Source organism: Trifolium pratense, linkage group LG4, assembly GCF_020283565.1.
Source record: "Trifolium pratense cultivar HEN17-A07 linkage group LG4, ARS_RC_1.1, whole genome shotgun sequence".
NCBI lineage: Eukaryota > Viridiplantae > Streptophyta > Magnoliopsida > Fabales > Fabaceae > Trifolium > Trifolium pratense.
This window is the reverse complement of record NC_060062.1, coordinates 13503579-13516871: the sequence shown is the minus strand read 5'-3', so window position 1 is coordinate 13516871 and position 13293 is coordinate 13503579. Positions and strand designations below refer to the sequence as shown.

The window sequence follows — 13293 nt, the reverse complement described above, 5'->3', positions numbered from 1 at the left end:
TGTGTACAAAAATCTTTTTTTTTATTTGACGGAACAAAAATCCTCTTTTTTAAAATATTAGAATTGTTCATCGTATACCATAAATAAATAAAGTGAACAATATTAAGTATTTGACTTTTGTGTTTAAATAGATTTTTTTAACTTATCAAATGTATATTCTATCCCAAAATATAAGCAAAAATGAATTAAAAAAATAAAAAATTATTGTATTAAGAGCATCACTAATGGGTATCTAGTGAATCTCTATCTTCATAGAATGAAGATTCAAGATTCGTTACTTATTTATTCTTCTTTTTAGAGGATTATCGGCATAGTTTGTTGTCCGTTAATGTGTAATTATTTTGATATTATTTTGGATATCCCAAAATTCTGTTTTAATTGGATTTTTTTCTAGTAGTGGTTTAAATAATTCCATACAGAAGCATTTACTTAAGAGTTGCATTATATTTTACGGAGAATGTTAACATGTGTACTAAGGACACAAGTTAACCTGACCCATATTTAATGAACTTATAATGTATTTAATTTTCTAAACATTAAATTTTTTTGTATTATTAAATATTTCTTTTTTTTTAAGGATTATATCATTAAATGTTATATTTCTATTGTTAGGTAACTTAAGATGTGCATTCGGGTCACAAGTTAATATGATCCATATTTTATTTCATTGGAACACAATGTTTGAGTTACATAAATATGCGGGAACCACTTATTAGTGGTGTGTGAAACTCATATTGGTTTACCACAAAATGACGATTAGATTAGAGATGCTGTAGATCGTTGTTAGCATATAAATGTATTTATTCAAGATTAACTTTTCATCTCTCATAGATTAGTAGTATTATCAATATGAGGAGATATATTGGAAAAATAACATGTCTAGTAATTTGCAATGGAGCTAGTATAGTATTCCCTCCGGCCTTATTTATAAGTAAAATTTACTTTTTAGATTTATTGAAAAATCAATGTATCTAGCTAATATTTAGACTAAATACATTGGTTTTTCAATGAATCTAAAAAATAACTTTTGCTTATCTTATTACATTGTCCGTGTTACTATCAAACCAAACTTTATGTTGAACTATGTTGCAGGAATCAAGCAAACAAGTTGAAGATATCATCAAATTTTTGAAACCAGAGGTGTTTTTTTTCGTTTGATATCAAGCTGTTTCATACCCTTATTTCTTTGTACATATTTTTATGATGAAATCGTCTGATTCACTTTTGTTTATCGCAGACCGTCTTTTTGGAATTGTGCTCAAGTCGTCTAGCAGTCCTCTTCGCTGAAAGCATTAAGGTTTCCACTTTTAACATTATATTTTAGATTAATTTAGCAAGTATATATGGCAACACACTAATATGGCCTATTATATTATATACACTATTTGCTAGTATTCTTTTCTCACTATTATATTCCGTCCCCGTGAGCTTAACTCAGTTGGCAGGGACATTGCACTATATGTGTAGAAGCTGGGGTTCAAACCCCGAACACTCCACTTATTCACCTCTAAAGTGGATTTTCTAGCTACTAGATTACTTGATAAAAAAAAAAGTATCACTATATTCCTCTCTGGACATGATCTCTTTCTGACTTATCACCTTTAAGGAGTGGAAAATGTATATTGTGGTTGCATAGAGGATAGAAGATCGGATCACAACCCTAAAACTTGTAGTAGAATAAGACACTTTTAATGTTATTAGTGCTTACGCACCTCAGGCAGGGTTAGAATAATGCCTTAAATTAAACGGACATGTACAAAGTGGTTTTGAGCACTAGCATGAGTGGAGAATAAAAAAAGAAACTAAATTACTGATAATAAATTTGAATTTATGTTTCGAAGATTGTTCATGGAAATAATCTACTTACTATAACATGTGATGAAGCACTATCAGATGGATCAAAATGACTTCCAATAGTTTTCATTGATCTAGAAAATATGTGTGATTGAGAACCTAGAAACATTTTGTGGAAAATCTAGAAAAGAAAAGGGTTAAGGTTGTCTATTTTCTAAAGTACAAAACAACAGAGAAATAGGAGATGTAAACCATTAAATTTAAGCTGGATGGTTGAAATGGAGGATGACCTTAAATTAAGATTTTTAGTAACTGACCAAGCACAACTGCCAACAACATTCACAACAATTGATTCGAGACTATCAGCCGCAGCAGCAGTCAACTCTTTGTTTGAATCACCAACTTCAATACCCTCCTTTGTAATCCAAAAACCAAGTAACCTGAGAAACAAAAATAAAACAAATAAGCAATCTATATATCATAGTCATAGCATTATTAACAAATCAAAGTTGTTTAATGAATGTGCTATTTTTGCAATATTCAGCCAATTCTTGTTAATTAAATAAATTAAGCAAATGAATCAAGTATAAAAATCTATAACAAAATAAAAAAACTAACAAAATTATACCAAAGCACAATTATTATTATTATTATTATTAGCCATCTGACTAAGAACTTGAACATCATCACCTCTCTCATTTGCATTGCTCAATTGTTATAAATTTGTCACGCAAATGTTAAGAACTTGAAAATTAGAATTACTAAAATATAGATGTTAAGTAGGAATTAAAACACACAAATGCTAATGTACCAAATGCTAGAATCATATACCATGTTTTAGAATCATATACCATATAACACCTTCTATGCAAAGAAATCAATCCATCATTGAACCAAACATTGTATTTTTTGTTTCTTATTGTGAAGCTCTCATATGAAATTTAATATGATAGAACTTAATACTGTCAAAAGAAAGCTTCAAACAGGCTTAATAATAGCAAGTAACATAAAAGTTCCTCTTGCATACCATTTAGTTGCTTAACCCGAATCAGTTTTATTCCTTTTCTAATAATAAAGATAAAGATTTGTATTATGAAATAAAATAAATTCCTCCATTCAAGTTCGAGGGACTATCAAATCTTCCAAAGAGACACTTAGAAATATACTAGTACAATAGTTGCAATCCAATCAAATCTTGAAATTTGGCCACATCATCATGGTATAACTAATTTCTTAATTTCCTCATTACGTTCTTTCTTCCAGGTACCTACTGTGGAAGACATGATTGCAATGTTGAAGAAAAAACACAACATCTTTGGAATACTTTATTGGAGGTTCATTGCCGAGGCATGTTTCTATGTTTGACAATCATTTCCATTCCATCTAATACAGGAATGTTGTATATTATTTTCGAGAAAACAAATGTTGCAATTATCATCTCTTGCATCCATTTCTGACAGATTGCCAATGGACTTGATGTCTATCCTGGTGCTGAGTTTCGTTCTGGATTTAGAGAAGCAAGCAAGTATGGTGGCAAAGTGGTACTTGGTGATCGCCCTCAACAGGTTAGATTAATTTTTAAATTCATATTTATGAGTTCATCAATTTGGTACTTCATGAAAAACTGCTGATATTGCATAAGTATAATGTAATATCTTTTTCATTCTTTATATAGCTTTCAACTCTTGGTATTTTCATGAATAGTGTTATTATGATAGTAATGCTCCCTCTAGTCCTTAATAAAAAAAATATTACTTTTTAAATTCATTTAAAGATTGTATTTAGACAATGATATAGACCAGATACTTAAATCTTTGAATGGTTAATACGTGTTAACTTCAACTCGATCGATCAAAAGCACTTGAGTTTACTTGACAGAAACAATATTTGCCATGATTTTACTTAACTTTCGTTTAACTTGGGGTTACTATCGTCTTTTTCCTTGGGCTTAATTACAATTTTGGTCCCCTATTTTAAAATCACACAGTTTTGGTCCCTCCATCAAATTTTTTTACTTGAAAATGATGATTTAACATATTTTAAATGATGCGACATACAATCTGATGACAAATAAATGATACCGATGACAAATAAATGATAAAAAGTCACGAAATTACTAAAAAACTCAATAAAAACTTCGATTTCAATTTAAAAATTATTCATTTTTGAAATTTAATTAATGAAATGTAAGCAATTATCACACCTGGATGAATCTACATCATCAAATCGTATGCCATATCATTTAAAATATATTAAATCACAATTTTTAAGAATAAAAATCCGGTGGAGGACCAAAACTGAGTGATTTTAAAATAGAGGGACCAATTTTGTGAAAATGTGTAAATAGAGGGACCAAAAGTCCAAAACTGTAATTAAACCTTTTCCTTAAGAATCTAAGAGTTAACATGAATGAAATCCTTAAATGCTCACTAATTTATTTATTTTTATTTTTATTTTCATTGTTAACAGTACTACTTATGTTTTGCAACTTTGATATTGTATTGATGGGTTATAATTTTGATTGAGACAGATTACATTAAAGAGAACTTGGAGGAAGCTGCCACTCAAGCACATCATAAAAGCGTTCAATCCTTCTTCTTATCCAGACATCAATTTCTCAGATTCTTTATCATTCTCTGATATAGCTAAAATAAAGGTATACTATTTCATGATCTAATGCTCTTGTGATAAATGTGAATTTATCATGTCTATTCTAAGTTCTTGGCTATATCCTAACATGGGTTTTACTTTTGCATTGCCTCTTCGGTTGAAGGAAAAAATGTTTGAGTTGCTGCCAACTGTAGTGGAGACCTTTGTCGATGAAAGAGATCAGTAAGTTCTAATATTGTCTCTATCACATGCTTTAAAACTTGCTTTGGAGTTAGGAGGAAGAGTATAGGGCTTTGGTTTTGGGGAAAGGGTTGTTACTTGTTAGCTAGCTACGCACTATACCTCTGTCTTATTATAAGTGTTTCATTTTAGTTGTGTATGACTCTTAAGAATAGTAATTAGTTAGTTGTATGTTTCAATAATAAAATGAATTTCATTTACTGAAACACTTTTATTAATTGTCATATAATTCAGAGTCATACGAGTTGTATGACTCCGGATTCAACTGTTTCTCCAGCGCGTGTGTCTTCTTGATAGGAAACGGAGTCTTGCCTTCTACGGTGGCGGTGGAGTGTGACTACTTCCACTGTTGTCAGAGTCATGGGGAGGTGAACGTGTTACGCCTCCGTTCCAGCTGTGGTGGCGCTGTGATGTGGCTTTCTTCTGCCTTGAGTTATCATTTCAAAGCGGTTGAGATTGTGCATCATTCGGTTGATCCTCGTCTTCGTGGACCACATTATGTTGAGTCTGCTGGATTCCTTCGATCTGTGTGGCGATCTCCACCAGAATACGATCTTGCGACTTTTCGACGTTGTGTAGCTGCGTATTCTGCTGTTGCAACATGTTCATGTTCATCAGTATATCGTTGGTTGATGCCTGTTCAACAATTTCTTGTGCCTTCTCTTGTCTGTTTCCTTGGTTCTCTTCGCGTACGATGGTGCTTCGCGACACGTTTGACGGAGGCGGCAGTGTTTGTACTTGAAACACTGGATTGATTTGGGCTTGAAAAGGTGCAAACACTGATGCTCGCGATTCTTGAAGTGAATCGGTGGCGTTTTGCGGAGAAGCTTCATGAATAACAAAAAGCACCGGTTCCGATATCGATTCCAGTGTCTGCAAAGCTGATCTTTGCCTTCATGCAAGATTCTTACGTGCAACCTTCGATTCAGCCATCAGAGATGAAATTAATCGATGAAAACGTTAAAGAAGTAGGTTCGGGAAGATTCAGAAAAGATCTCAAGACAGTGTGTAACTAGTACGGTGAGACTCAAGACAGTTACAGTGGCGATAGATCTCAAGTACGGTGAATTCCGGTTGGGGAGAGTAGTGCAAAACATGTTAGCACTCCAACACCCAAGTTAGTATGTGATCAAGAGAGAGTGAAGTGTAAAGTGATTGCAATTGTGTGTCTTGGCACCAAAGCTTGCCTTTATATAGAGACAAACGATTATAACCTTCAGCGACAACTGACAACAACTAACACTTAAGATGATGAGAGTCGTTGAGATGGATCTAACAGTCCCATGAGCGTGTAGGGTGGTGCGTATCCACTGCAGGTAGTGTACAGTAACTATTGTGTCTGTTACTATTAAGGTGCCTCCAAGAAGGAATGAATTTAGGCGGGAACTAAAGCGCTTGGGCCGCGTGTATTTGGCCTTGGTCCAGTCCAAAACAAGTATGACCTTTCTTTTGATATGCATGCCTAAGGCGTGTTCTTGAAACCTGTAAAACATTAGGAGATCTTATAAAAATAAGCTAAAACAATTAATTATAAACATATCATAAGCTGTTTTTTATAAGCTCTCTTAAAATATCTCACAAGTGATTATATCAATGAATAAGTTCAAATAAGTTGATTTAAAAACTCTATCTAGATTTTGTCTACAATAGAATTATATGTTTATATGTTGTGTCATATCATATCATATATTATGTATGACAAGGTTTACAATATTGCTTCTATCCAGATACATGTGCCACACATTATTCAAAGTGGCAAGAAAGAGCAGATCAGTTGTTGCTGTTGTTGGAAAGGGGCATCTTCAAGGAATCAAAAAGAACTGGAAGCAACCTATCAAGGTAGGTTGGTGAATATTCTGTTATTTATATGTTATATTTAATTATAATAATTGCTAGAATGTAGGAGTATCATGTGTGCATCATTCAACTGCTCCTATTTTTCTTGGAAAAGAAAAAGAACTATTTAAACTATAGTTCTTGGCCGAGCTCTGGATTAACAAAACCATTTTTCCCAGGGAATCAGAGGATTAATACAATAAAAAAAAAATAGTATAGTATTCTGTTTTGTATTTGAAAGATTTTCTGAAACCAATTTTCCTTACTATTATCAGATTGAGGATCTTGTGACAATTCCGCCTCCCAAACTGCCTATACCTGTGACGAGAATATTTGCATATGTAGGCATTGTTGTGGCTGGAGTGACCATAATAACAAAAACCTATCTTTAAGTGTAAAAGAATGAATTCTCTATGTAGATAAAGTTTCATCTACAATATCGCAGATACTAATTGAATTAATTGAGTAAGTAATTTCTTGGTAGTTAGTTACTCATTTGTTATCTATATATAAGGTTATGTAATAGTTGATGTGAATCAATATCCTATCCTTGTACTCGTTCTAATACAATTTTTATTTTTCAGTTTTTGCATATTCTCTCTTATATCAGCTTTACCATGTTTCATAACATTGTATCAGAGTCATGATATTTTTCATGTATGTATATCTCTTTGATGCGTTCGTTTATTCTTTTTTTTTTCTTCGTCTTATGGTTATGCTTTTTCCATCTTTACCAAATAGAGGTTACCATTATTACATTTTTTTCTAGAGTTCAAATGTTGTTTTACTCTCACACTCTGGTTTTTCTTAGATTATTTATTATAGGTCAATTTTTCTTGAGAGTCTTAAAGAGAATTTTTATTGAATGTTTTGTTATAATTAGAAACTCCTGGAGCCTTATGATCCTACACCCTTGAAAACTCAAATCTTGAAAACCTTTCAAAATTTAGTCTTTGATTTTCTCCAATGAATATGTTCAATTCCAATCTTTGAAGTATTCACCTTGAGCCTTCAAACGATTGATTGAACATTGACTTCTTCACAGCATGAACAATCTAAACTTAAAACCCTAAATTCACAATTTAGGTGAAAAGATTGATTTTTTTTCCTCCAACTCTTAATATATGTTTGAACAATCCTCAATTATATCAAACAACTTTAGGATTTCTCACTTTTTGACACTTAAATTGTGTAAATCTTAGGTGGGGAACTCCTATGTGGATTAGTCTTTAATTCCCAAATGTCGGGAGCTATCATCTAACACACGAGTGCTTTGATTGTCGTGCACATGTATCTCAAGTTGAATTGTGATGATCTTTGAGTACATAGCCAATTCGAATTTTCTATCCACTCGCAGAGTGGCCTAGTATCAACCCTCCTAACCAAATATTTTAGAGTAGAATGATATCAAATAACGAAGAAGTCGAACCTATGAACCCATGCATATCATTACATCTTTTTGTGACTAATATGGATGGAACCATGATAATATATTCTTGAAGGTTTTGAATGCTATGTTGTGTTGAAATATCATTCCAACTTCACCTTTTGAGTTTTTTTCACTTATATTATTTTTTCTTAAAAGGAGTGATATTAATGGACGAAAGAGAACTGACATCCCAATTAGATTGAGACCTCGGTCTAAATTACCTAGTAAATGACTCTAAAATAACATTAAAAAATAAAAAAGTACAATTTGTAAGGACTAGACCAAAAATCAAGAGATAAAAAATCAGCAATTCATTAAAAATCTTACATGTGAAGCTCATCATTTCCTTTATCTCTATCATTTAATTTATATCTCTTGCATACCTTCCATATTTCCATTGGATCTAACTAATTGTATTTTTTGCAGAATCTTCTCTTAGCTATGGGCAAATTTGTTTTGTTGTTTATGTATTGAGTAATTAAAACTGAAAGATGATGAAGATGATGAGGATAATTGAAGAACAAGAACATGATAATTGATAACAAACAACTCTTTAAAATCAAAGCTACTAGAGTTTGGTCTAGTGATGACGGGTTTAGGTAGTATGTTATAGGTTATGTGATTGATTCCCAACTCATTGTAACAAAAAAAAAACTCTTTAAAATCCACTATTATTTGTTGTGAGCTCTTTAATAATATTATTTAGCTATTAAAAGAAAAGGAGCGATCGAATATAGGGTTAAATATGTTTTTGGTCGCTATAATTTTCTAGAATTTTCATTTTAGTCCTTGAAGATTTTTTCACACTTTTTAGTCCATAAATTTTTTCCCGTCATTGTTTTTAGTCCTTACTTTTCATTTAACTCGTGTATACTTTCACATTTTTGAATGATTTTTTGTATTCATGTTTATAAATTATAATATTATAAGAACATCTCCGATAAAAATTTAGAATTTTTTAACATAAGATGAATTTTTATGTGCAAAAAACTAAAAAATTCTTATTTAATTCATCTTTTGTTAAGTCATCGAACCATCGGCAATGGAACCATTGGCAAAACTGAATATCACCAAATTGTTGAGTAAAGTTGAAACTATTGTCAATTTTTTTTTATATTTATAACAACTTATAAATAATTTATTTTTTAGGTGTTACTTCCTCCGGACACAAATATAAGTAAAAATGCATTTTTTAGATTCATTGAATAACATATGTATCTAGACTATAATACAGACTAGATACATCTGTTATTCAATGAATCTAAAAGTACAATTTTACTTATATTTGTGTTCGAAGAGAGTAAGATTTTTTTAGTTGGGTCTTCAACCTAATTTTAATTTTTTAGAATTTGAATTTAAAGAATAAACTTGTTAAATTATGATATTTTGAAATTTTAATATTTTGTAGGTGTTATGATTTTTTTTAGAGATCGAATTATTCTGTTCGACCCAATTTAATACCTATATAAATTTGTTATATAGACCGATTTATTCAACCAAGTTATCCGATTTTATTCGGTTTAGTCATGCAATTCAATCAGTAATCCAGTAATTCGACCCATGAATCAGTGACCCAACACTCTTCCCTATTCATCAACCTGTCCTGTAAAACAATATTAATTTCCTTACTTTTACCTCACATCTTTAAACAAAATAAGGGTGAGAGAGAGAAAGTGAACCAAAAAGAAAACAACTAGCATTCCAATTTTAGAGATGACTTTACTATTCTACAGTCAAAAAATCGAAATAACTTTATATTTCTTTTCGGTAAAAAAAAAAATGATTAATTAAAGTTTTGAATACAACACAAAAAATACAGAGATGATAATCACACACAACTCTCACTTCCATTCCTATTTTATAGGGAGTGGGGTCCCAACTCTCAAGCATTGCATTGCACACTCAAAGTTTGTTTGTTGAGGGAGAAAGAAACAATGACTCACCTGGTGACTCGTACTAAACTCGCTCAACTCGTTCCTTTCACTCATTTTCCCAGATTTTCACTCAAAACCGCCGCAAACTGCGGTGGAGAAATGTCACCGGAACAACGGCGAGTTGAGCTACCAAAGGAACTTTCGAAAGATGTGATCGTATTGTCGTGTGATTCTACAGCAAAGGATGGTGTTTGTGACATCTACGTAGTTGGTACCAATCATTTCTCTAAGGTAAATCAACTTATTCCTTTCATTCATCCATTGCAATTGGAATTTCCTTTTGTTTTGTCAACATGTTGTTAAAAAACGAGTAATTTACTTTCATATTGGCCAAAAATTTAGAGCTTTGTGTGTGATTGTGGACCCAGTATTTTTTTAATTTATTTTGTGTTAATAAAAAAATAGATTAATAAAACACAATTCAATTTCGTTCACAAATCCTAGCTTAACCGACAGAAATGCTGAAATTGTCAGTGTCGGACACCATAATCGGAGTTCGAACCCCGTCCTCCACTTTGTGTATGTGAGTTTTCATTCACTTTTTCTCAATCGACAGAAATTCAAAAATTGCTAGTGTCGGACATCATAATCGGAGTTCGAACCCCGATCCCACCACTTTGTATATGTGAGTTTTCATTGAGTTTGTCATTTCGTTTATTAAAAAAAAATCAATTTTTGTGTACAAAAATCTTTTTTTTAGTTGACGGAACAAAAATCCTCTTTTTTAAAATATTAGAATTGTTCATCGTATACCATAAATAAATAAAGTGAACAATATTAAGTATTTGACTTTTGTGTTTAAATAGATTTTTTTAACTTATCAAATGTATATTCTATCCCAAAATATAAGTAAAAATGGATTAAAAAAATAAAAAATTATTGTATTAAGAGCATCACTAATGGGTATCTAGTGAATCTCTATCTTCATGAAGATTCAAGATTCGTTACTTATTTATTCTTCTTTTTAGAGGATTATCGGTATAGTTTGTTGTCCGTTAATGTGTAATTATTTTGATATTATTTTGGATATCCCAAAATTCTGTTTTAATTGGATTTTTTTCTAGTAGTGGTTTAAATAATTCCATACTGAAGCATTTACTTAAGAGTTGCATTATATTTTACGGAGAATGTTAACATTGCACTAAGGATACAAGTTAACCTGACCCATATTTAATGAACTTATACACTGTGTTTGTTTAGGTAGATTTACAAAAGAGAGAAATAAGAAAGAGAGAGATAGCAAAGAAATTAATTATTTCTATAGTTTGGATGAGGAGAGAAATAAGGAAAGAGGGAAATATAATGGTTAGTAACTGCCAAAAATAAATCTCTCCATATTAGGAGAGATTTGTGTGACAAGTAGTGAAATAAATAATTTTACAACAATACCCTCATTCAACTAGTTTATTTTCTTGTAAAAAAGGGTAAATTTGTTATTTTCTCATTTTTATTAATTTCTCTCTTCTCACTTCTCTATTCATCCAAACCATATAAAATTTCCATCCAATTTCTCTTCTATCTCTCTTCTCTCTTATTTCTCTCTTCACTATTTCTCTCTTCCCTATCTCTTTGGCATTCAATTTTCTAAACATTAATTTTTTTTGTATCATTAAATATTTTTTTTTTTTTTTAAGGATTGTATCATTAAATGTTATATTTCTTTAAGATGTGCACTCGGGCCACAAGTTAATATGATCCATATTTTATTTCATTGGAACACAATGTTTGAGTTACATAAATATGCGGGAACCACTTATTAGTGAAGCACCGGTTCCGATATCAGCCATCATGCAAGATTCCAGTGTCTGCAAAGCTGATCTTTGCCTTCATGCAAGATTCTTACGTGCAACCTTCGATTCAGCCATCAGAGATGAAATTAATCGATGAAAACGTTAAAGAAGTAGGTTCGGGAAGATTCAGAAAAGATCTCAAGACAGTGTGTAACTAGTACGGTGAGACTCAAGACAGTTACAGTGGCGATAGATCTCAAGTACGGTGAATTCCGGTTGGGGAGAGTAGTGCAAAACATGTTAGCACTCCAACACCCAAGTTAGTATGTGATCAAGAGAGAGTGAAGTGTAAAGTGATTGCAATTGTGTGTCTTGGCACCAAAGCTTGCCTTTATATAGAGACAAACGATTATAACCTTCAGCGACAACTGACAACAACTAACACTTAAGATGATGAGAGCCGTTGAGATGGATCTAACAGTCCCATGAGCGTGTAGGGTGGTGCGTATCCACTGCAGGTAGTGTACAGTAACTATTGTGTCTGTTACTATTAAGGTGCCTCCAAGAAGGAATGAATTTAGGCGGGAACTAAAGCGCTTGGGCCGCGTGTATTTGGCCTTGGTCCAGTCCAAAACAAGTATGACCTTTCTTTTGATATGCATGCCTAAGGCGTGTTCTTGAAACCTGTAAAACATTAGGAGATCTTATAAAAATAAGCTAAAACAATTAATTATAAACATATCATAAGCTGTTTTTTATAAGCTCTCTTAAAATATCTCACAAGTGATTATATCAATGAATAAGTTCAAATAAGTTGATTTAAAAACTCTATCTAGATTTTGTCTACAATAGAATTATATGTTTATATGTTGTGTCATATCATATCATATATTATGTATGACAAGGTTTACAATATTGCTTCTATCCAGATACATGTGCCACACATTATTCAAAGTGGCAAGAAAGAGCAGATCAGTTGTTGCTGTTGTTGGAAAGGGGCATCTTCAAGGAATCAAAAAGAACTGGAAGCAACCTATCAAGGTAGGTTGGTGAATATTCTGTTATTTATATGTTATATTTAATTATAATAATTGCTAGAATGTAGGAGTATCATGTGTGCATCATTCAACTGCTCCTATTTTTCTTGGAAAAGAAAAAGAACTATTTAAACTATAGTTCTTGGCCGAGCTCTGGATTAACAAAACCATTTTTCCCAGGGAATCAGAGGATTAATACAATAAAAAAAAAAATAGTATAGTATTCTGTTTTGTATTTGAAAGATTTTCTGAAACCAATTTTCCTTACTATTATCAGATTGAGGATCTTGTGACAATTCCGCCTCCCAAACTGCCTATACCTGTGACGAGAATATTTGCATATGTAGGCATTGTTGTGGCTGGAGTGACCATAATAACAAAAACCTATCTTTAAGTGTAAAAGAATGAATTCTCTATGTAGATAAAGTTTCATCTACAATATCGCAGATACTAATTGAATTAATTGAGTAAGTAATTTCTTGGTAGTTAGTTACTCATTTGTTATCTATATATAAGGTTATGTAATAGTTGATTGATGTGAATCAATATCCTATCCTTGTACTCGTTCTAATACAATTTTTATTTTTCAGTTTTTGCATATTCTCTCTTATATCAGCTTTACCATGTTTCATAAGATTGTATCAGAGTCATGATATTTTTCATGTATGTATATCTCTTTGATG

General features: G+C 31.7%; 1 protein-coding gene and 1 long non-coding RNA gene across 2 annotated transcripts; both read left to right on the top strand.

Annotated features, from left to right (window-relative positions):
- The first annotated feature begins 1083 nt into the window (after nucleotides 1-1083).
- On the top strand, nucleotides 1084-7063 carry LOC123922138 (traB domain-containing protein-like). Its single transcript, XM_045974883.1, has 8 exons — nucleotides 1084-1140; nucleotides 1238-1297; nucleotides 3058-3141; nucleotides 3255-3359; nucleotides 4325-4450; nucleotides 4568-4626; nucleotides 6372-6483; nucleotides 6756-7063. The coding sequence occupies exons 1-8, from the start codon at nucleotides 1084-1086 to the stop codon at nucleotides 6870-6872; spliced, it is 720 nt and encodes a 239-aa protein (XP_045830839.1). The 3' UTR covers nucleotides 6873-7063.
- Nucleotides 7064-12314: 5251 nt separating this feature from the next.
- Nucleotides 12315-13237, top strand: LOC123920273. The gene is made up of 3 exons (XR_006813591.1): nucleotides 12315-12614; nucleotides 12888-13077; nucleotides 13201-13237. It is a non-coding gene; the product is annotated as an uncharacterized LOC123920273 (long non-coding RNA).
- Nucleotides 13238-13293: the final 56 nt, after the last annotated feature.